Source organism: Hesperophylax consimilis, chromosome 27 (genome assembly GCF_061612785.1).
Source record: "Hesperophylax consimilis isolate HC1 chromosome 27, BYU_Hcon_1.0, whole genome shotgun sequence".
Lineage (NCBI taxonomy): Eukaryota > Metazoa > Arthropoda > Insecta > Trichoptera > Limnephilidae > Hesperophylax > Hesperophylax consimilis.
Genome location: NC_142862.1, coordinates 25,702,110 through 25,728,730, shown reverse-complemented (window position 1 = coordinate 25,728,730; position 26,621 = coordinate 25,702,110). Strand labels below are relative to the sequence as shown.

Below are 26,621 nucleotides of genomic sequence, written 5' to 3'. Positions count from 1 at the left end.
TACAATATAAGATATACCAAGAATATACACATTTTTGGCTTTTAGCTTCCTCTTAATGCATCGTAGCTGATGTATGTGCCGCGCTTAAATGTCGGTTAAATTTAGAATAAAAAAATTATAATACATAATATAATATTATGTATGTAAATATACTCATCAAATGTTGGCATAGAATGAAAAAAACAGCATTTTAAGAAGCAAACAAAAAGAAAGACTGAGTTCAGAATAACCGTTTTTTGTCAATGTACTACCGACTGTAAAAAAGTACATACGTTATACATCACCCCCATACACACAAGCCCTGCTTATTTATGGGGGTACATCGAATACTTATATTATGTAATTAATAACCTACTATATTGTGTAATTATATTATGTAATTGTTATATTATGTAATTCGTGTATCTTTTTTTTACTAATAAAAAAAACAAAAAAATATATATATACATTATACATCATATGACATTACCATCACAATTTCCACATGAAGTAAAAAAATAATTATGGGCACCTAGCACGGTCAGAATCCGAATGCCAGCAAATTACATTCTCGGTTTTAGAAACCTGGTAAGAATCGTTAAAACTAGAGATATTTTTTGAGTTTTTGCCGAATATTCATAAAAAATTAATTGAAGGCTGGTATTTCAGTGTTCTCAATTAGCAGTAGGCTTATCTTGTCAGTTCATTTGTTTAAATTCCGCATGTGTATTCTCATTAATTTATAAATTTTCATTTCAATCAAATTGGAAATATGAAATCAAGCAAGCGTAAGAACAAGGGTATGCTAAATGGGCCAGTAACAGAAGGTACTAAGTCAGCGGCAACATTGGTTTCCATTCAAATCTACATAGAATGCATTATTTCTTGTATGTATTATATCTTCAGCGGGCAATAATAAAGGCATAAAATTAAATAACTTGAAGCATTCTGAAATCGGAAATCCCAAATAATATTTATATGAATAAACTGAATAACCAACTAAATATATCTCATAGTTTTTTTCCAGGTTCTCTCCGTAAATGCGTAAACCATATTTACCCTTTTTTCACCTCCCACTCCAACACCTAAATAGATATGTAACAAATATTATATTAGTGAGAAAATTATAACAATATTATTATTTTGCCTAAAATTTTGAACGTGTGGCATCCCCAGCCTTCAGCCATTCTATAGCCATAGATTACGTCACTCACCTCAGAATAAGTTTATCTTTATCTATGCTAATCAGTCGCGAGGTGTCAGCTGTCAGGCGAGTTGGTTCGTGAGAGAGACTCGTTGTGAATATAATAATATTAAATTATCCAATTGTTTTTATCGTGAATAAATAATCATTGTGATCGATTTGGTGATAAAATGACGACCGAACAAAAGTTCCACGCAGCCGTGAACGTCATCAGGGGCCTGCCAAAAAGCGGTTAGTACGCACAAAGTAAAATGATAATCTATTGACGTTGGTTAATTGTTATTTGATTTCCCTTTCATTTCGTAAGTTGATAGTCGTCACTTTCATTTCCTCATCCTTTCTACACGTTCCTACGCACACAAACTAATCATTTCAATGCAAACAAATATACGCGCATTTTCTTTATTATTATTAATAATATTATAGCGTGTTGTTTAAACATTAACTTCCTCATTTTAATCCTGCCGTTATCTTGAAATGTTTTACTGCGTTGAATTACATAACTGAATCTAAAAATATTTACTTTGCATGAAATGTGTTCAATAATAACTGATACGTCAGGATGGCACGACAAACCATTCGTCATATATACTGTTTATTATTTGTCATATTTATTTGATTCTCGAGTTCTTCCTTTGTTCGAACTTCAAAAGACTTTTTTTCCTTTCATATGTTTTTTTGGGATTAGGTAGGTACCTACTTAAAATACTGACCATTACAGCCAGGTACTTTTTTAAACAAATAAAAAATCACGCAAATAGCCAAGTACTTTTTTAATACAATACCACAAGAATATAAAATAATTAATGATATTCGAACGTTTTCCTCTTCCATTTTTTCTTAAAATTAGGTAGGAACTTAAAATATATCCCAAAGAATAAATATTTTTTCTTTTATGTTTTTTTTTTAATAGTACCTAAATAAATATTGATTGTACCGGTTCGTTTGAAGTAATTGTTGACCTTTGGGTTTTGTTAATATTTTAGTGAGCCTTTATAAATAATGTTTTCAAGGTTTATAGGTGCTAATTGTAAGATTTTTACGACAATTTACAAGGAAGGCAATCAATAATTGATGTTTTGTGGTTAATAAAATTTTAGTTCTAAACTGACCAATGTTTTATACTTAGAGCTCAACGTAATATACATCTGCATATTTTATTGTAACCGTTTTTAAATAAATATTATTGATTTCTAATATATTTTAACGTAGATAGCCAAATTGTATTTTAATAAATATTATACATAATTTGAAAGTATTCAATTATTGGGATTCAATATAAACATGTATTTTCTCTTTCTGTTGTTATATAATATAGAAAATTAATTAAATTTTTGTTAATACACTGCAGAAAATCTGTGTACTGAAGCAGCTTAAACTCAACTGTGAGCTCTGGCGTCTTGAAGTTAGAACAGTTTTTCTGTCTAAAATTTATTGTTTTTCCCAAACATTTTCAGCTTCCAACATAATTTTCATAATAAAATTCTAATTCGACTAAAAAAATAACACAAAAGAAATATTATTTTTTTTACCATAATTTAAATAGTAAATTATTCAATGAAGAAAAATAATTATGAAAATCTATCGAAACCGGTTGGTTAGCTGGTAAATATGACGTGAAATCACAAAATACTAGTAGTTCTGTATACGGTAGACTTTTCACCAAACAGATTTTTAGGTTGTTAGTTGGGTTATTTTAATTATTTATGCGTATTTCCCAACCTTCAAACTTAACTTCGGATGAAAAAAAATTGAACTTTAAAATATACCTTTTACCATCTCCCCCGACATAAATAGTTGTTTTTTGTAGTACCTAATTTAATTACCAAGTGAGGCAGAATTCGACAAGTTTATCTTATTATTATGTCTGTTATATGTGCCGACTAGGAACACAAGACAAAATGTAACATTCCTCTGCAATACATACGCAACCAACTATCAGACACACTCACTAACCAATAGGTTGCATGATCTGGGCAACAAGTTTGAGGGTACTATTGATATATTCATTGACTCCATTTATAGAATTAAGCGTAATCTATACCAGCAATTTGTTGAATCCTACAAATTAGAGTAGCGTTGGTAATGTAATTTTAGTGATTTGTCTTATATGTAGTTATACTGTTCTATTTTCTATATTATTTTATGTTACTTGTTTTACTAATATAGTTTTAAATTCAGTTTTTCATTTTAACGTTATTTCATCTTTTAAAAACATTGTGTATAATTTTCGATAGCGCATTTTGTTATTAAAATCCATGTGCCCGGCCGAGCGTAAAACCAAATAAAATAAAATATATTTGTAAATGAATTCAATTCAATTTGATTTGATTTTATCTACTACAAATTCTACACTAACACATTTGACAAATTGTCATCACACTTTCCTAAGTTATAGATAATAATATATTAATGATAACATCGCACTCGTCAGTCGCCAGCGATCTTATCATTGGTAATTTGAAAATAGAATGACCGTTCTATTCTAAATTCGAATAGTAGTAAGTATTGTTCAAACGCCCAAAGCGGTAAATAACGCTCGCAGTACTTGAGTACCTAACTAATGATATTCCCGTCTCAATTAACATGCCTGCAATCGTTAATAAATAAACAATGGAGTCGATTTAAAATTAGATAAATTAAAATGTAATGTTGTGTCTCAAGTTAGAACTTATCTATCTAACTTATTATATATCACAAATATAGTAATGTGTTATTTTAACATAAGCGTCAGCATAAGTGATTTGAACGCTTGCTAGTCTTTGAGGATAGATATAAAATTACAATATAAATAGTCGTAGAAAATAACCGTTCTCATGTGACAAATGTCAACGGTGTACATATTCTGTTGGGCGCGTGTTTGGCGTGTTTCCCGGCTATGCACCGGTGCCGAAGGGATCAATGACGCTAGTTCCTCGAAGCATCTTTATTTGTAATACCGGTAGAACAAGGACAACATACCTACTTGTAAATTAAATATAACTACATCAAAAATGTTTTAAGTAACGGTGTCTGTAGTGGGCGGCCTGGCTTTGTTTTTGTACAAATCTACAGTTTTGATGAAATTTTGCACACTTGACCTTCAAAACAAGAATGTATTTGTTAACATAAGATTTCTAATAACCACCCATTCCCTTTTCCCACCCGTTAAATCAAAATTTTGCATACTTGATGTTCAAAATCAATGGAAAATTACTGTCTGCATCTGATTTCGAAAAACTCTGCGTACTCTTTACTCTTACGAAAAACTCCGCCTAACTCTTTATGATTAAGAGTACGCATAATGTAAAGATATTCCAAATAACTTCAGGAATCACTGGAGTAAGTCATTTCCAACTCCGGATTCGTAGTCGAGGAGACTATCTGTATTCCATGCATCATCTGCCAATTCCATGCTCTCACTGCCTTGTACATATATTTTTTTTAAATGGCGGATACGGTTTACACGTAGTTCCCGTGAGCACTTAGGCCATAGGCCCATTGTGTTATCTCCCATTTTACCTCAATCCTTTAACAACAACCCAGTCCCTTTAATAAAGTTCACCAGGGTTGTCATTGGGTATGTGGCTATGTCTTCTGGTTCTACTGTATGTCTCCCCAGGTATCTGAGCCTAGTTCCCACCAGGGCAGGACATTGGCTCCATAGGTGAATTGGAGTCTCTTCATCCTCTTCACATTTCCTGCATCTATTGGTGTATTCTACTCCCAATATCTGCATGTGTCTCCTGAGATGACAGTGTCCCGTTAGTAGTCCTACCAGTCTCACTGCTATACATCAGGGTTGTTATTAAAACTCCATATTGGACCTGCTAGCTTCGCTTCCTCTCACAACTTTTTACTATTTTGCTATTAACTGCATTCAGTCCTCCATTAATTGAATTTTTGGCATTCATATGATACCCTATTATTTATTTTAAATATTATGATTAGAGACACCCATTCATAGCTTTAATTTTTAAGAAATGTAGCATTAATTATTGAAAAAAATAGCTTTTATAGCTTTAATTTTGCGTGTTCATAGCGTTTATAGCTAAATAGGATAACGTCAAGGAATAGGGAGTCGGTAAGAGGGGAAAAACTTAAAAAATTAGAAAAATCACTTGAAACATGTTTATTGTATTATTGATTGAAATTCAACATGGCACATGTTTCTACAGTAGAGTGTGTCATGTTCGTTCTACGATCTGTCAATACAAGATTATAGCTACAAAAAATATTTTTTATTATCGCTAAAAACACCATTTATCTCTTTAATTCGCGAAAATATTATTAATGCTATGAATGGGTGTCTCTATTTATGATTAATGATATTGTTACAAATCTCTGAAACATTCCTGTCACCATTTATTGATCTATGTCAAAATCTAGATATTAATCTTTCATCGTCGAAAACAAGCTGTGAACTACCACAAATATTATTGTGACAACTCGATATGCAGAATTAAAAAAAATGCTTTTAAATTAATGTATTAGTATTTTTATAGTGGAATAAATTAATGAGTTAATCTCAAATTGGAATATTTGATCATTGAAGACAATATTGACCAATCTTAAACGAAATATGTGAAAATAATTCGATCTCATCAACTTAATTTTTAATCGAATGGTTATTGACTGGTTGTATGTTAGTGATTTGGCAGGGGTGCCCTGGGTTCATAGGATGAGGATTGAGAGTATTGTCAAGGTCTTGGCGGGCCGGATTTGGTGACTCGTTGAGGGAGATCTCTCGACTAGAGGTGGGTCCTATGAGTACTTTTCGTTACTGGGTACAATGAGTACAGGTACAAAAAAATACCGGTTACAAAATACTCACAAGCATTTAATACCGACCTGAGGATTGATAAATAATTTCTAAACTGTATTCAAATTCTAAAATTCTACCCACAGATTCCCCACAAATTTTCTACGTAAGCTTGATTCCCCCAATAATTATTCGAAATCCATGGGGGAGGGTTGTTAGAGAATTTCTGTGAAAAGTTATTCCCCACAAAAATTTCAGATGCGTAATTACCCACAAAATTTTTCAAAACCACGGGGAGGGGGGTTGGTAGAGAACTTCTGTGAAAATTTATTCCCCACAAAAAAAATCATATTTGATGTGAGTGGTTTTTCAAAATCCATGGGGGGGGGGGGGGGGGGCTACGAAATTCTCTGAAATTTTCCCCACATTTTCCGATAAAAAAATACATAAAAGTAACTGTTACAAATACCTATTAAAAATTATCTCGTAAAAGTACCTACAAAAATACCTATTAAAACACCCATTAAAGATACCTATTAAAATACTTATCAAAAATACCTGGTAAAAGTACCTATTAAAAATATTTAATTCCGGTATAAACTATAAATACTTGTGAGTATTTTGGAACCGGATACTTTGGAGATTTGTCACAAGTACAAAGTATCGCATGAAAATACCCGGTACTTTTACTGGTTACGATAAATACGCCTCACCTCTACTCTTGACCCGTATGCGTCGCTTTGCACCGCAGTGGGAGGGATGAATTCAAACATCTGTCACTCACTGGACGCTGAATTTACCGAAATTTAGGGAATGCGTCAAAGTGCTCAGTCCAACACTATCAACGCATGCCGCCACTTGTGAGAAACATACGCTTAGCCAATACCGGCCAATGTCATTTGTTTACTTTTATACTATACATTTGTAAACGTGATTTTGACCTGAAATAAACCACGCGGAGGTCACTTCATAATTCACATAATAACACCGTTCTTTTTTTGTTTCGAGTTTTTTCCGGTTTGCCACCAATATTTTCCGTGTTTTTTCTAGGATTACTGCAATTTAATGTCTTGCATAATAACATTATAATATGCATTTAGTAAAAATATTATGTTGAATGTTTGTAAACCCGAAATGATTGGCGCTGATGAATACATTTAATCTGACTTACGTAACTATATAATATAATTATGTTTTAATCCGTTCAATCAGGCTTAGTTTCATTGACCTTAGAATAATAAAAATAACGCTTCCAAGCGACTAATATCTAATAATAAATAAATAAACGTTTTTTACGGTACCTACTTATAATATTTATGTTAATTAATATTTATTTGGTGCTGTTGCGAAAATTGAATCTTTTGTGTCTTTTTTGTTTTTGTCTTCCTGGACGTTTTGTAAATAATACTGAGCAGACAATACTTGAAATATTTAGATTTTGAAATTTTGAAAATACTACTCAAAGTACCTGCGCAGTTATTTTCAATGATCTATGGACGGATTGTTTCAGAAAATTTTAACAATTCATCAAATTTCAAAGTGAATTTTCAAGGTCTGTGAAAGTCCTATTGAAGTTTTGTTATTAATCAGCATGGGCTACTTGCTTCATAGAACTGAAATAATAATAGAACTTTCACAGTCCTTCAATTTCTCTGAAACAACCGGTCCTAAATATCATGTCACTCAAACAATTCAATGCCAAAACCTTACTTATTTATACTCACAAAAATAATTAATACACGTGATCTATTATTAACCAACCTAACAAAATCACCAGATCCTTTAAAGGTTAAAAACGTGATGGCATTCCATTTACGAATAATATATCAGAACACGTGTTAATACTGCTGCGTTATTCCTGATAAATATAATGTAGAAATACGACAATGGTAGTTTTTTTATGAGCACGTGTTCCGCCGTCCCTGCTACACATTCGTGTTTTACTGATAATTTGATAGGAAATCTGTCAATTCATTCGTTAAATGTCGCAGTCCCGTTTTTAACAGACACACGAATGATTTTAATAGATTTTTTATATTTATTTATAACATTACATTAGATACATGTATATAGCAAAAATGACAAGATAATAATATTGCAATAACTGTAAGTATATTAAAAATAAGTACAGGGTTTTCCAATAAGAGGTGTTATTTTGAATAGCCCGCTATTTCGGTAGATGTTACTTTTGAAGCTGTCATTTTTTGACATTTGACAAGTAGAAACTACGCCATTAACAAAAATGGAATGATACACGCTTCAACAACGCATTGAAATTATTAAAATTCACTTGCGTGAATCAAATGCAAATCATCTTGAGTGATGAGGCCCATTTCCACCTCGGTGGCTTCGTCAACAAGCAAAATTGTCGCATCTGGGGCTCGGAAAACCCAAGAGTTATTGTTGAAAAGCCTCTCTATCCTCAACGTGTTACTGTTTGGTGCGGTTTATGGTCCGGCGGAGTCATTGAACCTTACTTTTTCGAAAATGAGGCTGGAGCAACAGTTACGGTGAATGGATTGCGCTATCGAGAGATGATTAATGATTTTTTATGGCCGGAATTTGATGGTATTGATCTGGACAACGTTTACTTTAAAAAAGACGGCGCTACGTGCCACACAAGCAACGAAACCATTGATCTTTTACGATTGAATATCAAAATAACACCTCTTATTAGAAAACCATGTATTAGCAATATTTTAAATCAGTTTGTTTTCTCCGTCCAACAAACAAAAACTAACACAACATTAAAACTGAGAAATTTCTTTTACTACGGCATAAAACATTACAACAGATTACCAAAAAAATTCTTTCATTATAACAATTTTATTCGAGAAGAAAAAAACACTGAAAATACCCTGGTGTATTTTTTAAAATATTTTCATAAAATTTATCAAAGACACCCCATTTTACGGTATATAACAATAAATTCTCGCTTTACCAAGTATGTTTCAGGTACATAAAACAACTATCTGTTTAGCTTTCTACTGCGCTTTTGTGGTGATTTTACGCAAAAAATTGCGCTGTATAAATCAAATAAAAGTATGTAAATATTAACTACACAGCAAATAAATGTCCGTTTTCCAATATTTAAAATGATCTTACGCCAAGTCGTACTGCATAAATCTACTTAAATTACCCATGTCCATAATACGACCAACTGATAGTCGTGTCGTATTAAACCATGTTTTAAATATTCGTCTTTATGATAGGTATATAACATGTTATCTTTCTTTATGTGGAGTTTTATACACCTTGGTACGGAGTTACAGGTTAAGTACAATTTTTTCGTAACATTTAATTTCGTATAGTTACAGAAAAGAGATGTGTGATTCTACTGGACTTCAAAGAAGACTAATTTGTCATAGTTATAGGGGAAAGTGCATATTTTCTAAGTGCGATTTTGAACGAATATTGTGTGTAGTTAGTTTTTGAGTATGGAATGTGGAATAGTTGGTTTGATCGTGTGTTTCGTGCTGGACAGTGGACGTGAACATTTTCCAGAAAGTAGTCATTGTCAACAGCGTTGTGGATGATTTTGAATAAGAATTTTTGGTCGGATATATCTCTCCTATCTTCTAGTGTTGATAGTTTATGGAATGCTAATGCGTCTTTTAAATTAACCTGAACGTATAATAACCAATCGTTGTAATTTTTCGTCAAAAAAACGAGAAACTCTAAAGAAACGTGTAATTTCTAACATTTACAAAATGTGAGTTGTATTTTCTCAGAGTTACATTGAGGAAATGTGGATTTACAAAAAGTTATAAAGAAGAAAAGCAGTATGATTTAAGATTTTCACGGCCAAAAGTATTTTTGTAATTTGTTTTTGGGGTGTTATGCCGTGTTGCGCTAACTCCTTCTTTAGCCAACGTTTCGGACAGCATTGCAGTGTCCATCATCAGGGCAGATGTGTTATTAAATAACACTATATTATTAAAAAAAAAAAAAAAACAGTGTTTGACAGAGTTACAGAAAACACAGTTAAAATAAATTTGCTATTTCCGACAGTTGCAAAGAAGAAAGTATATTTTCCGGAGTTTTTGGTTGTGTACAAACTGCATTGTAAAACTGAGTTAAATTGAGGAAATGTTGATTTACAAATAGTTACAAAGAAGAAACGTGAGTTGTACATTCAAGAAATGTGGATTTACAATGAGTTACAGAGAAGAAATGTGATTTACAAAGAAGAAACGTGAGTTATACAATGAAGAATTGTGGCTTTACAAAGAGTTACAAAGAAGAAAAGTGGGTTGTACATTGAAGAAATGTGGATTTAAAAAGAAGAAACGTGAAGTTTCATAGAGTTACAGAAAACAAAATTAAAATAAACTTGCTGTTTTCGACAGTTGCAATGAAGAAACTTACTTTTTCCGGAGTTACCAAAATGCATAAATGATTTGAAAACGGTTTTCTAAAAACTGCATTGTAAAACGTAGTAATACTCCACGTAAAGGCATACTATATCAATTGGTAGCACTACTTAAGACTTAAGATATAGGATATACTTAACGCAGAAAATACCAAGGTAGATTTACCGTTCAAAGTGCATTTTAAATTCTACCAATTTGCATATCAATTGAAACTACGGTAAGCAATTCACGGGCAACAATGGAACTCGTCAACTATCGATTTATATTGAGTGTGTTGACTGGCGATAGTGTGGTTATCGAAACGCACCAGCATGCTTGCGTATTCTGTACTGTCGTGAACCCAGGTGAATAATTATAAAAGGTCATTTAACGGTGTGAAGTTATAAATACTTGGTTTGTATCGTTGATTGCTATTTCTATTTCTACTAGTTAAATAATATAACAAATTATATCATGTTATAAAATGTTAATATTAAAATTTGTTATTTGTTATTTCGGCTACTGGCATTAAACCTAGCTCTCTCATTCAAAATTTAGGCATATTAGATCTGTCAAAGAATTTATACGTAAAAATGCAAAATTAATAACTAGTTATTAATTATTACTCTTCCAAATTCCTGTAATATTCAAAAATCTGTTAATGAAAAAATAAGAAAATACACAGATTTAGGAAATGAAATAAAAAGAATTTGGCATTCTCAGACTATAAAAATATTACCATTCGTTATTTCGGCTACTGGCATTAGGTATAGGTACCTAGCTCTCTCATTAAAAATTTAGGCGTATTAGATCTATCAAAAAATTTATATATAAAGATGCAAAAGTCGGTCATTTTAAATACATGTAGGATTACGAAAGATTTTAAAAATATTTATATTAAGTGGTCAGTCGGATTTATAGGTCCAATTAGAAGTTCTACTGAGCCGAACCCTCTGATATGAAAATATCTGGAGACGGTGAATTATTTTCCCATTTGATCTCTGGTGCAATCACCAATACATGTTGTTCTTTTATTGTTTTGTATTTATTATGCTTATATAATGCACTTGCATAATGTGGATTGACTAGATGATTATTTGTGGAAAAGTGTGTGGAAGGGTTTAGTTTTTCCTGTGGGAAAGATTTATCCTGGACATAAAGTCGAAAAAAATATTAAAAATAGTTTGACCGACGATTGTACCTTCCTACGCAGGAACTGGAGTCCATAACTCTTCCAGCTTCGCTAAATGCCGATCGGATAGGTATACTTTTTTTTTCAAATATGTAGATGTTTTGATTTTGTCAAAATTCGCACTTTTCCATTTCTTTTAAAATATAGATGGCTTTTCACAAATTAATTAATTTTTCTCAATATACCGCACGTCCAACAGTTAATTTAATTTACATTTAGAAATTACCATAAAATATTGACCACGACTGATTGTTCACATAAAACTGTCTGTGAAAACTTCTGTTTGTGAAAACGCCATCAATTACGACATTTTTTAAAAAGAAAGACAATCATTCCCAGGTTAAGAATTTCCTGTCAATATTTTAAAATCTTCTATTACCATCATTGTTTTACTATCTTTAGTTAATAATAATAAGCCCTGACGAAGCTTGGGAAAAGCGAAACCTGGTTGGTGAAAAAAATAAAAGTGGTGTATTACAAATTGTGTTTTTTCATTTAACATTAAATAATTTCGTTTAAAAAAATACTTATAGATTTTCGTCTAAATATTGTTGGTAAATTGATTATCCGAAATATATAAATGTTAAGGCGATGCACTACGTCGTGTAATATTTTGAATCGAACCGCTATCAATAACACACCTTACGTAGATGGCGATACGGCTTAAATTCCCACTTCACACCATCCACCTGTTTTGATCTATGCAAGAAAAAACATGGCCAAAAAGTGCCTTTTATTTTATTTTGTGAATGTTCAGGCACAAATATTTAAATTTTTTTCGATCATTTTATAAATAACTTAATTTGCCACATTATACAATAAAATCATAAGCAAAAATGGGTTCGTAAGTAGGAGATTTTGATCTTTAAAGCAGTTTTCATAGGCCTTATACATTATTTTTTTCTGGGGTTATAAAAAGAATTATCTAAAAAAAACTCGATTATTTCAAAGGGCGAGATGTATTCTACTCGCAGTATTTAATTAAAGCATCTGAAACATTTCTAGACGACCAAATTTTCAAACCAAAAACACGTGATTTTAAATTACTACGTAGTGCATCGCCTTACGCATTTATTGGTTTGCGCTTCGTCCTAGAAAAATTTTCGACTGCGGCAAATCACTATAACACAATGTGTTTGCTTCTTTTGAAAAAAAAATCTTGTTTGTTACGACTACTTCCTTGTTTATTCCCTGTAACCTCTATAAATTTAAGCTGCCCCCTAGCTTGAAAGCTGGCGATGAACCTGTACACCACTATACAAAAAGGGTCTCTTTAAAATGTTTTACCTGTACCTACATCCTTTCTAATGATGTGTTAACTGCTGAAGCAATGAATAGCCTGTGAAATAATTGAGATTTTGTAACACCAACTACCTTCAGTAATATTGCGTTGGCTTCCAAGTTTAATGGTTTCTACTCGCTAAGTTGTTTTGCTAATACTATAGGCGTTAGAGCGGTTTAGAGAGGTCCATAGGTCTAAGACTTGAAGAGGAAAATAATATTACGACGCTGGTAATAGTAATTACTAGTGAATTCTGAGAATATTAATGTAAACACGATTAAGTTGACAGCCAGCTTCGTAAATGGCTGTATTCAGAATTCTTAAAATAGATTATAATGGAATAACTTAATGAGTAGAACCCTCATGAAGACAGTATTTAACGACTCTCAAACGAAAGATGTGAAACAGAAAAGACGGTAAAAATCTGGGTTCATTCGGGTCTAGGAATTGAACCCAGGACTTCTTTCTTGCCGGGGAAGTTCTCTGACTACTGAGCTAATTCGACCATATCAACTTGGTCATGTTTAACTGTATCATACTTCGACCAAATACCATGAACAGGTTAGAGGCTTTTGAAATGTGGCTTCACCGGAGAATACTCAAAGTCCCATGGACCGACATGATCACCAACACAGAAATTCTCAGGCGGGCTAGAGCAGAGAGAGAACTGCTTAGATTAATAAAAATCAGGAAAATTTCATATCTGGGTCATGTACTTCGAGGGGAGAAGTATCACTTGCTCCAGTTAATATTGAAAGGCAAGATAGAGGGTCGCAGAGGGCCTGGTAGGAGACAAATGTCTTGGCTGCGAAATATACGAGAGTGGACCGGCATTAGAAGTGTGGAGGAGCTATTCCGGGCAGCGCAAGACAAAGAGACATTTTCTAGAGTGATCGCCAACGTCGGGGGGACCTGATACGGCACATGAAGAAGAATACTTCGACTGAGAGCTACAAACGATATCTTCATTTTCCTAACCCATATTTTTTTGGGTGATATATTTATGTATGATTGTGTGATTCTACCCGAACTAAATGCGATCAGGTAGTGTCTTGGATATATATAAATATTTTTATTTATATTTGCGACATCTATTGACTTTTCTAATTTTTAAATTATACGATAATAACAGGAATATGGAAGAAAAATAATAACATGTTTCTTCCAAAATATTTTGTCTTTTTTTTACTAAGATTTACCTATAGCTACTAAAAAACGGTCCTTAAGAAAAGACAAGAATAGGTTTCGACCATTTCCTGTTTGAACAGTCCAGTCAGTGCGATATCTAAGACTTTTCCACATAGATAATTTTGGTAGCTCTCAGTTAAGGCGAAGCTTAATGCCAAATCACTATTTTGATTAATCTTTATAACGAATTGGTGAACATTATGAATACCAAAAAGCTTTAGATAAATTGAAAGTTTTCCTATAATTTCGCTTGAGTACACTGAAAGAAATGTTTAGGTACGATTTACCAAATTTTCAGTAATTATCTACTAAACAGTTTAGTTGCTGTGGTGACTGCCGAACTTTTAGCTACTGTTTGCTAAACAGCAGTTTATTTATGACAGCTTAACGATTCAGATATTCTAGCTAAACTAATCGGTTGAGACAGCTTTCTGTGTTTAGTTGTGTTACCTAAACTGTATTTATGACAGCTTAACGATTAAGATATTCTAGCTAAATTAATCGGTTGAGACAGCTTTGTGTTTAGTTGTGTTACCTAAACTGTATTTATGACAGCTTAACAATTCAGATATTCTAGCTAAACTAATCGGTTGAGACAGCTTTGTGTTTAGTTGTGTTACCTAAACTGTATTTATGACAGCTTAACGATTCAGGTATTCTAGCTAAACTAATCGGCTGAGACAGCTTTGTGTTTAGTTGTGTTACCTAAACTAAAAATTATATACCTAAACCATTTTGTAGTGTTCGGTTAGAAAAACTGAACTGTTTAGATGTAGTAACCTTATTATTTAGTTAATATTACAAAATGGTTAGGTTGATTAACTAAACTTCGGTTGGAATAGCCCTACCGATATAGGTGTTTTAGCTCTCTACTGCTAGTTAGCTTTAGGTACTGTAGCTTAGCTTTTTGGTTAGATTATCTAAATTAGATAGGAAGTGCAGCTTTGCAGTTTAGCTGAAAACAATACAGGGTGTAAATGTTACCACCATCAACTCGAAGGATTATACCCATAATTCAGAATCATGGGTTAAATACTTTGAGTTGCAGGTAGTTTATTACAACCCTTTTGAGAGATGAAACCTAAATAAATAAATATTATGTTTTGTAAGACTAGAAAGTACTTATTAAAAACCTCATTCATATAAAAGTTATTTTGTTAAGAATCGTCTCTCAAAATATTGTTTCCAGCTACCAGCAAAGCCTCAAAAAAGAAAACACGTTTGATCATACACACATTTATATTATCATTTTTTATTATAATTTTTTTTTAAATATAGTAAAAGATGTTTGTGTCCTGATTTGGCAAATTCTTTTAGGCGCTGCCTGTATGTGTCTAGTAATTTACCTTTAGCAGCAATTTTTTGGGTAGGCCCAAAACACACATATGGGGTGAAATATACAGCTGCGCTTTCTTTATTAAAGACTTTGGTGATTTGAAAAGCAAATTCATAAAATCTCTTGCTTGTAATGGATCTATCTGGATTACCCTGCAATTCCTTACTTATAATAGTACTGCACAGTCTGGCAGAATTGTCCAACAGACCCTTTGACTCAAACTGCATTAAAAGTGCTTGCCGTTCATTGATTGATAGGAGATGATTGCGTAAGTACTGGAAAACAAAATTAAATTGCATATTGATTACATAACTAATAACCACTTCTATAATCATCATAATATCAGTCACAGGATGGCTTTTCTACGCTGCCACTACTAAAATACATATATCGGAATGTATAAAACAATTAACCTAAGTTACTTAGGTATCTGAAACTTACTAAAATTATTTAACTTACATTCGAAATTTGCTCTTCAAAAGCTTCTTGCGTTATTCTTTGTGATTTGTTTTTATTTTCCAACAAGGAAATGTCATTTACAAGGAAGTCATCGTGTTGATAATATATGGGCGTTGTTTGTTTGGAAGTTGAAGGTATATCTTCAATCTGAAACAAAAAGCGGGTATGTACACAAAGGGGAAAGAAAGGGTGAAGAGGTCAAGCTTTGTTTTTATCCCTTTGGAATTGCTTGACCCCCCCGGCAGTCGATTTATTCATTAATTACAGGAATTATTTTTTTAAATACTATTATTTTTGTATCAAATTCGCGTCCGGTACAACTATTTCCAAATGGTTAGCCAAAAAAGGCCTAGGTAAACAATATGTCATCATTACTGCTTTTAAAAACTTACACTTATGACAGGTGGATTAATAACATCCTTGAGCGCATTAATGTGTGCTGTAGGCAGTGCCCGGTGCCCTACAGTCGGAATCAATTCTTTAATATCATCTTGAGATATTATCAGGAGTGGCTTGAGTCTGAAATAAAGAAAAAAAACGACGAGATAATACAAAAAATTTCAAAACAAGAAAATAAAAATTTATTTTTCAAAGGAATGAAAATTATTCATTAAAAAAATGTATATTTATACAACAGCAGATACCGAACACCCTGTATCATGAATCAAGCGGAGATAAAATAGTTTTAATAATGAAATTATTTCATTTATATGAAAATTTCAAATGTAAACATTAACAATGGGTGGTAAACCCTGTATTTAAAAAAAAATATCCCTCCCCAAAAAAAACAACAGAATTCAATGTTCAAAATGTTATGTCCGAATTAATAATTTGCAATACACATTTATTAAAATATAATATATACGATTTCAAAGCTAGTTTGGTTGGTTCTAGTTTCTGGCTAGGGTAAAATTGTAACTTAGAAAATACTACAGTTTCAAACAACATTCGTTCAATACAAAATAATACTGGCGGAAACAAACAAAGAAATAAAGGCGCCCTTGAGTTGATTTTGCACAAAAACGGCGCTATACAAGTGATCCAATTATTATTTTTTTTATATACCACTCTCTGTAACTTGTGTCATGACTCCTGACACAATCTTGGTTGTAGCGTCAACACGCACTCTTCAAACTAGGTACATAATAAATACAAATCTTCTAAATCTATTGCGTAGGTACTTGAGTCATGGAATAATGAAGGTGCCAGTTTCTAAATCAAATAGAATGGATATTATCATAATATATAATATCATAGTTCCATGATCTAAATTCCAAATCAATAAAAAAATGAAAAAAGAAAACTCACCTTTAAATGTTTCTATGTAAGCCTCCAGATTCCAAGAAATTAAATAATCCTCCACGGTTTTGTCTGCCATTATCACTAGGAACTAGGAACAGCGGTTAACATAAATTCAATTCAATTCAAAAATAAATTCGCAACGCGCGCAACGAACGTCAATTCACGTATGGTGCGAACTGTGGCGATCTGATAACTGCGTCGTAAATGAACACCTGCGCGATAAACAGATCTACCAAAGTTCGGGAGATTTTAACTAAAGTTTTGTTGCACTTTGCCTAAGTTTGTGCAAAGCAACTAATTGTTATGTAAAAATACCAAATTTAGATATTCCAACCTCAGTTTTGCTATATGAACAAAACATTTAACCAAACTAGATGTTTAGTTAAATTTAGCTAAATACTTTGGGAAGTAACACATAAACTTAAGTTACTAAAGTGAAATAGGTTTAGTAAATTACTTTAGCTTGATTAACCAAACCGATTATTTTGTTTAGGTAAGTATGCTTTTAGTGTGCTATTATTAAAGTTTAGTTGTATTAGCTCAAGCACATTTTACTAAACAACGACGGTATCTGCACATAAAGTATTTTAGGTAAAGTAGCTGAACTTTAGGCGATGGTTACACAACTTCAATTAGCTTAACACTTTAGCTAACTCATTTTTTTCAGTGTAGAATACAAATAGAAAATAAATTACTCAATAAAAAATATAAATGCAAACTACAAAAAAAAAATTTTTTTTTTTAATAGAAATGTATGAACTCATAAAGGAAACAACTTTAAAAAAATACAGTATTATAGCTCAGATTATCTGTGACAGTTTCACTTGATTAACTTTTTTGCTTTCTTATAAAATTATTTACAAAATAAATAAAAAACAGTTTTTTGCTTGAAATCGAACGTTTCTAGACTCCGTTTGTCAAGCGATTTTAATGCCTATTACCTACGATATAAGGTATACCAAGAATACACACATTTTTGGCTTGTAGCTTCCTCTTAATTCTTGACAGGCCAAGATGCCAAACAAAACGTCTGTAACCAAGTGGGCCTTCCGACGACCCCATGCATTTTTCTGTCTTATGGACTTTTAAACTATAGAAATCTCAATTATTCAGACAATTTTTAATGGTAACTTATGTATTTGCGCAGGAATACGTAAAATACTAAAATGATATATCAAGTATTTAAGCTAATATAAGGAGGATAGTAATTTTGGGTACCACCTACTCCCTCACTTGGCTGCGGGATAATTAAAAATGACGTATCTTGATGTGGTCGAATTAGCTCAATGGTCAGAATACTGTTAGAACGTATAATATAGAAGTAATTGTAGTTTAGTCCATTTATTCTTTGGCGAAATTACATCAAGAAACAGGTTTGTAAACTACAGGTACCCACATTTTAGTTTTTGGGTGACCTTGGATTTTACGACAGGCCTTTGACCTTCGCCAAAAATGCTGCCACAAATCAATCAATTTGTTTGTCAAAAATCTCGATCAACACAATTTAATTTACGATAATGAAATTAATATCTTCAAAGTATTGTTTTGCAAATGTGAATGACAATTTAATTGATGTTAATTGATTATTTCTCAATATTAAATATTCAACTTTTAAATATTAATTCGAAAGACACGGGCATTCTGCAATCTCAAATTTACACGTGTACGTAAAGAATGCTCTTAGATAATTATTTTTTTAACAAATTATTATAAGCATTAATTACTCGCATGAAATATCCATACAAAGTAAAAATAAATGCCGCCGACGGGAATTGAACCCGCACCTTCTGATGTACGGTCAGGTGCTCTGGACCACTGAGCCACGTCGGCTTATTCCCAACCCGCCAAATAATTCAATATGTACTAGTACTTCAATCGACAATTACTGCTTATTATATTTTTTTTCACCTGTAAACAACCAAATTTATTTTTGTAGGAAAGGCTTTGTTAGTGCTGAATTTCCCACTAGATGGCGTCTAGATATATTACATCTACATTTGTTGGTGAAATATTTTGACTTTTCAAATTTTATTATTTAACAAAAAAACATTATTATTATTGATAAAAAGCTTATTTTATAAACATAAGTTTATCATTAAATTAATAAAAAAAATATTGTAATAACGACATTATTGTGTGTATAAAACGGTGAAACATAATTATTTTAATGGATTAGTTTTTTTTTTAAATAAGATATAGATTTGTTTGAAGAAGGCCTTTTTAACTAAACTAACTGACCAACCATCACGCCGCCCCCCCGCAGGGGTAGGCAGAGAGGACGGACCGCAAAACAACTCGGTCTTGGCACACACTTCTTGCCTCATTCACATTCATACATCGTCTCATACATACTCTTCTATTATTCTGACTCTTGACATGGCCCGACTCGAGTATCTGGTTCACTTGATCGTGCCATGTCTTCCTCGGGCGTCCACGACTTCTGCTACCATTCGCATTTGCATCATATATTCTCCTTACACTCCTTTCTTCGCTCATTCGCTTTACATGCCCAAACCATCTAAGCATCCCTTTCTTAATCTTACTCATTACACTCTTTGTGGAACTCCACATTCCTCACACGATCAAACATGGTTTTACCACACATACGCCTCAGGGATCTCATTTCAACAGCATTCAATCTATACCATTAAAAAATAGATATTGTAATATTATTGACCGGTCAGTGGTTGAGTTGAGAAATGCGTAGGGAGAAAAACCCACCCTCCATCATGACACTGGCAATTTTCTAAAAACTCTTACAGCACAGCTAAAGTTTTTTAAATATTGCAGTTCGTGCAGTTTGATTTTAGATCGGCGACAGTCGACACGCTTCCATGTCGTATCTTGTTTATATTATCTATTACATAATACATTTTATGGGTCGTGGTGTTGTCTTTGTCATTTTTTTAAAATTTTTATGCAAGTACCGCACCGTGATACTATGACAACCCTAAAGTGGGGTATGTTTGAGGCTTGAGGTAGCGGGGATCAAAATGGACTTGGAGAAAGGAAGGTGGGGAAGTACCTGGCTATTCAGATCTGGTAACCAAACACGGCTAAAGCCATTTTAAGCACGTTTAGATTTTGAATTGTGATCTTTCATAAAGAAATTTCGATAATGAATATATTGAACCGTGCCGCAAATACAGGGTGTATCGGCACGTACCCGACAAACTTTAACCAGCTATTCCTTGGCACATTTGGAGTAAAACATGTTATGGGCACTTTGCTGTCTGGTAACATTTTTTTGTTAATAAAAATATTATTATTCATATTTTCACCACATGTCACCAATGTTTTATTCTTTGTCAAAGTTTGAAAACCCGTCTGGCAATATTTTGTTCGAGTTTCGTTGAATAAAGTACGTACGTACCTACGTTGGCGCGCTTTTACAATCACAACGAAATGGCACGGCACCATTCGTCTCATTTTTAACTATTATTATTTAATGTGTACGAAAGAGCGAGGACACTTTTTGACACACTTGCTAATAACACCTGTTGTCACGAGAAACAATTCCAATGACAGTGACGGAGTGTGGATTTTTTATTTATTTTTTGTTTTTAATGGAAAAAAAATGTTACTGGACAGCAAAGCGCCCATAACTTTTTTTACTCCAAATGTGCTAAGGAATAGCTGGTTAAAGTTTGTCGGGTACTTGCCGATACACCCTGTATAGGATGGTATTTTTTAAAATTTTATACACACAATTGTGAAATAACACAAAAAATCAAATAAAATTAACGATTTCCATATTCGTGGTCGATAGTCAGTAACATTTCGAGGTCTGAAATGGCATCATATTTTTTTTATCACTTGATTAGAATATGTTTATTTTTAATAACTGTTCAGTTATTATTGAAGGTCGATGTTCTAATCTCTTATATGTGCGTGATGTTCCGCGGTTGCAATCATTGTGTAATAACTTGATAACCATTGTCCTTGCTTTCAGGTGTTGGTTCATAGGGTCACATTGCACACTGTAGAGACTGTACAAAGGGCCTTAATAATTGCTTTATCTCGATAATGGTGTCATCTAATTTTTGTAATAACAGACAGTAAATAATATATTTCAATGTATTGTATATTGTATTACTGGCAACCTCAGGCTAGGTTTACACTTGTAAGTAAAATTTACGACTTTCGTAAATTTTTGATAAGTTACTCACAGGAGCGATTACATATGCATCCAACTTATCGTAAATAATGCTCACGGAAGTTGTTTGGAAGTTTAACTTACGAACTTCTCACAGAGACCGCTACACCAATAATTCTATTTTTGGTAAGATGGCTTCCTGACAACAACGCGTTGCCGCCGACTTTGACAGCTGTCAGTTAGTAATATTTGATAAGGGATTTGTTTATTTACGGTTAGATCATGGATCCCCATATAGTACCCATTTCCGCACACAACGGATTGCCGCTGCGATAATATGCACAATTTTGTCAAACAAAAACGTAAGGGCCCGCAGAGTGTTGGATTAGGAGTTGGCTTCAAAGAAAAAGTACTGATGGGGCTTTCGTTCGTTTAACGGCAGAATTAAGAATTGAGGATGAACGAAAATTCTTTAATTTTATCCAAATTAGAGCAACTGACTTCTAATACATATTGGAAATGGTTGGACCGCTAATTAAAAAGAATGATACTCGTTTTCGGAATGCTATTTCACCAACTGAAAAATTAATTAGATTCCTGAGGCGTATGTGTGAACACCATGTACGATCGTGTGAGAAATGCGGAGATCCGCAAAGAGTACAAGGCTGATGTAAGCGTAATGAGTAAGATGAAGAAAGGGACGCTTAGATGGTTTGGGCATGTAGAGCGAATGAGCAAAGAAAGGAGTGTAAGGAGAATATACGATGCAAATGTGAATGGTAGCAGAAGTCGGGGACGCCCGAGGAAGACATGGCACGACCAAGTGAATCATATTCTTGAGTCGGGCCATGTCAAGAGTCAGAATAATAGAAGAGTATGTATTAGACGATGTATGAATGTGAATGAGGCAAGAAGTGTGTGGTGTGACCGAGTTGTTTGGCGGTCCGTCCTCTCAGCCTACCCCTGCGGGGAAACGGCGTGATGGTTAGTTAGTTAGTTAGAAAAATAATGGTGACTCTTCGATTTTTGTCGTCAGGTAATGTTTTCTATGTATTCCTGTATTGCATTTTTGTATGCATTCATTGGAGATATTAATTTGTTGTGAAGTTTGATAGCTGATCCCTTGCTGATCCATCAGTTCGTGAAGTCGAATACTAGAATCATTATCACGCATTTACACGGGCATTTTTTAAAGATGACATTGTGTTAATGATAAATAATGTTATGTTAGTCTCCATAGATTATTGCAGTGTATTATTTCATAAAGCTGTTCATGGCGACAAATGGCGACAAATAAACATAAACATTAGTCCCGAGGAGCAACGGCAGAAAGACCTGTCAGTGTTGCAGATTTCTGTTTTACCATCCCGACAGTGACGTCAAAACTTACGGTAAGCGACTCAACTTATCAATCTGTTTTGATAAGCTGTGAGAGAGTCGTAAATTCCCGCGTGAGCGATTAGATCTGTCAAAAATTTACGTAAGATAAACTTCTGTAACTTGGTAAAAATTACGGTAAGCGACTTATGGTGTCGTTTACATTGGTAAATTTGTCGTAAGTCGCTTACGTGAGCAACTTACAGGAAAAAACTTCCAAGTGTAAAGGCAGCCTTAGATATTTACAGAACTTTGTACGTGTCACGTGCCCTATAAATTACATCTCGGCGTATTTCGTAAAAAACTTAATTTCGGATTTGAGGCCAAACTGACAAATTATTTTTTTAATCAAAAGGTTTACCAAATATATATATTTTTAAATGTTAATACCGCACAAGAGTCTCAACTGCTCCCAAGCCAGTGAGGCTATGGCATCCCTAGTTGGGGCATGTTGTGTGGCTGAAGGTAGTGGGGAGGGGAAGAAGATCTCTTTCCATCTCTACGTGTCCAAAACATCTCTAAATAGTATAAAATAAAGTCGGTATTCGCGCCTATCTTTTTCCGCGCTTAGTTCTTCTAAACTGCTTAACGGATTTTGATAGGGTTTTCACTATCATTTAGATAATTTCTTCCGGAAGGTTTATTTTTATTTTTTTGTAGAGAGACAAACAGCTTTAACAGAGCAAATATAAATATATATATGTTAATTATAGTCAAGCCAAAAAAAAAATATATGTATATATAAAATAATATATAACATATATGTGTGTAACGCATACTTTGAGCCACATTATATAGACTTTTTTTAAAACCACCCTTAAAAACTACCCCCTCACAGCTATATAAGTTTATCGTGTGCCGTTTTATATATATACAGGGTGTATCGGCACTAACCCGACAAACTTTAACCAGCTATTCCTTAGCACATTTGGAGTAAAAAATGTTATGGGCTGGTTAAAGTTGGTCGAGTACGTGCCGATACACCCTGTCAGATACGTTTATCGTGTACCGTTTTAAATTATCATTTTTTTTTTTAAAGAAAGACAATCATTTCTCGGGTTACGAATAACTGACAATATTTGAAAATCTCCTACTACCACCGCAGTAAGCTGAAAATGTTGCTTGCGTTGTGACGGAGGACTTAGCCAGCCGAGGAATTGAACACACTACGCCTGGGTGGGACCCAAACGCGATGTCAACTCAGCCACCGAACGGTATTAATAATACATGCATGTTATATATATAGAAAGTAGAGAAAAGTTGATGTTTTGTAATCAAGTCGTAAAAAATATTTTCGGGCGCTTACATTGCAAACGTTGGCTAAACCTTATGAGATACATTAAAATAATTTACTACGGAATTGTATATCTTGAAAAGGCCTACAGAAAAGTCCACGATAGTATATGTATATCTCCTAAGGATAACCCCCAGCAACGCTAATGTTTAGAATGGCTACTGCACCATGTTAGGTGTATCGGTGATGACAAATGAAAAAAATGAACATTCAAAACTCGGAATTCTGACTCGAGACCCACACGGAGAAAAATTAGTATTGCGGGTGTATTAAAATCCTGTTAAAAACGTGATCGCAGGCCATATCCTAACAAACTATTAGTACGTTCAGAATATATAGGAACACGTATTCATGCATCTGCGTTTATCCTAATAAATTCTAATCGAATTCCAACCAAAGATCTTAATTATACTTTTTAATGAACTTGCTAAACTTAACCGACTTATCATAAGGCGCACAGTGACTGATATGGAATGTTTATTCAAAATATCGAATGGCAGACTGGACGCCATAGATTTGTTAAAAACGTGATGGCAGGCCGTCTCCTAACAAACTATTAGTACGTTCAGAATATATAGGAACAGGTATTCATGCATCTACGTTTATCCTAATAAATTCTAATCGAATTCCAACCGAAGATCTTAATTTTACTTTTTTAATGAACTTGCTAAACTTAACCGACTTATCATAAGACGCACAGTGACTGATATGGAACGTTTATTCAAAATATCGAATGGCAAACTGGACGCCATAGATTTAACAAGCGTTATTTCGTTGCAAGTACCTACACGGGACACTCGACTTTGCCATGTATAATGTTCCAAAATCTGCTAACAATTATTTCGTAAACTCGCCTATTCAAAGATTACACAGACTTGGTAATAAGTATAGTTCAATCAATGTTTACCGCTGCCAATCAGTCTCAAAATTTAAACTCAGTTTAATGGAATGTTTACATTAGATATCAATGTTTTTCCATGAGACCTTTTGTCGATTCTTATCGTTATCTTGCGTAATAGACATTGTTAAGGCGATGCACTACGTCGTGTAATATTTTTAATTGTGCCGCTATCATAACAACCCTTACGTAGATGGCGATAAGGTTTAAATTCCCGCTTAACACCATCCGCCTGTTTTGATTTATGCAAGAAAAAAACATGGACAAAAATTGCCTTTTATTTTATTTTATGGATGTTATAAGGCATTAATATTTAATTTTTTTTCGATCATTTTATAAATAACTTAATTTGCCACATTATACAATAAAATCGTAACCGAAAATGGGTTCGTAAGTAGGAGATTTTGAATTTTAAAGCAGTTTTCATAGGCCTTATATGTACATTATTTTTTCTGGGCTTATAAAAAGACTTATCTAAAAAAATACTCGATTATTTCAAAGGCCAAGATGTATTCTACTCGCAGTATTTTTAAAGCATCTGAAACATTTCTAGGCGACCAAATTTTCAAACCAAAAACACATGATTTTGCATTACTACGTATGGCATCGCCTTAATGAAAGTTACATAGTTTATAGGCTAATGTAAACAACAATTTCATACTTTTTTATTCAATTGATTTGGAGGATATTGGCAGATCATCTATTTTTATTTCACCTACTTAAATTCCAAGTTATCTACGTTTCGTAAACTCTTATGTTTCATGTTACCTATATTTTGTTAACATATGCATTGTTAAATTTTATATTTTATGTAATCTGTATATTCTTATATATTATGTAAACTCTTTATTTTTATTGCATTTAAAAAACATGCATTGTTTGTAAAAGCCCCATGAAATAAATAAATACATTGTCGAAATGCGAAAATATTAGAATTTTAGTGAATACGTGTTGTATTTAATTTATTTAAATATACGCCTAAAAAGGCTTTTACATAGAAGTGATACATGAAGCAGTGTACATAGGAGAATATCTGTATTATACATGAAATACTGACAGTAAATAGACGTAATCCATTGTAAAGTAGGTACAAAATACACAATTGTAAAATAGTGATTACAAGTACTATAATGAGAAAATATTAAGAAATAATTAAAAGAAAAACTAAATAAAGACAAAAAAACTAAATATGAAGCAATATTAGTAAAAAGTAAGAGTAACATAAATTAAAAAGAAATAACAACAACACTACATATTAGACAAAACATTAAAACTAATTTACCACGCTACTCTAATTTGTAGGATTCAACAAAGTGTTGGTATAGATTATGTTTAATTCTATAAATGGAGTCAATAAATAAATCAATAGCACCCCCATACTTGTTGCCCAGATCAAGCATCCTATTGGTCAGTGAGTTTGTCTGATAGTTGGTCGTGTATGTTTTGCAGAAGAATGTTATATTTTGTCTTGTATTCCTAATCGGCACATGGAATTATTAATATTTCTGATAATTTCTTGTAATGAATTAGGAAATTTTACTCATTGAATAATAACTAATCTAATATATTTATTTAGAATTGGAAGAATTGACGTTTGTCTGAGTTTTTTATTGTGGATTTTTATTTAGAATATTGTCTTTGTAAATTTGTTTGTTGAACATGTTGCATGGTAGAAGGAAATAAAATTTGGCATTTTCTGCAACCGACGACAAACAACTTCAAAAATACTTAGCAAAATATGTCAAGTAATTCGTTTACATAACCGCGGAAGAAGAACATACACAAATGCCTATTATATCTAAGAAGAAGTTTGGAGAGTTTTCTATGTAACGTTTAAGTACTTATTACAATATTGCATCGCCAAGGTTTTTTTTATAGTATATTCTTTCCAAAGTTAGAAGTAGGTACTCAGTTATATGTA

At 32.9% G+C, this 26,621-nt stretch overlaps 1 protein-coding gene, 1 long non-coding RNA gene and 1 other non-coding gene across 5 annotated transcripts in view; 1 reads left to right on the top strand and 2 right to left on the bottom strand.

The window, feature by feature from the left end:
* Window positions 1-1,232: 1,232 nt before the first annotated feature.
* The window catches only part of LOC149410840 (acyl-CoA-binding domain-containing protein 4), a 64,998-nt gene continuing 39,609 nt past the window's right edge, over window positions 1,233-26,621 (top strand). For all 3 annotated transcript variants that reach the window (XM_089647812.1, XM_089647811.1, XM_089647810.1), the window contains exon 1: window positions 1,233-1,414. In XM_089647812.1, the coding sequence (XP_089503938.1) occupies window positions 1,354-1,414 (61 nt within the window). In that variant the 5' untranslated portion in view covers window positions 1,233-1,353. The remainder of the gene's footprint in view (window positions 1,415-26,621) is intronic.
* On the bottom strand, window positions 15,606-17,665 carry LOC149410842 (uncharacterized). Its single transcript, XR_016304988.1, has 3 exons — window positions 17,042-17,665; window positions 16,126-16,252; window positions 15,606-15,880 (listed from the first exon to the last, which is right to left on the bottom strand). It is a non-coding gene; the product is annotated as an uncharacterized LOC149410842 (long non-coding RNA).
* On the bottom strand, window positions 18,793-18,865 carry TRNAY-GUA (transfer RNA tyrosine (anticodon GUA)). The gene has a single exon. It is a non-coding gene; the product is annotated as a tRNA-Tyr (tRNA).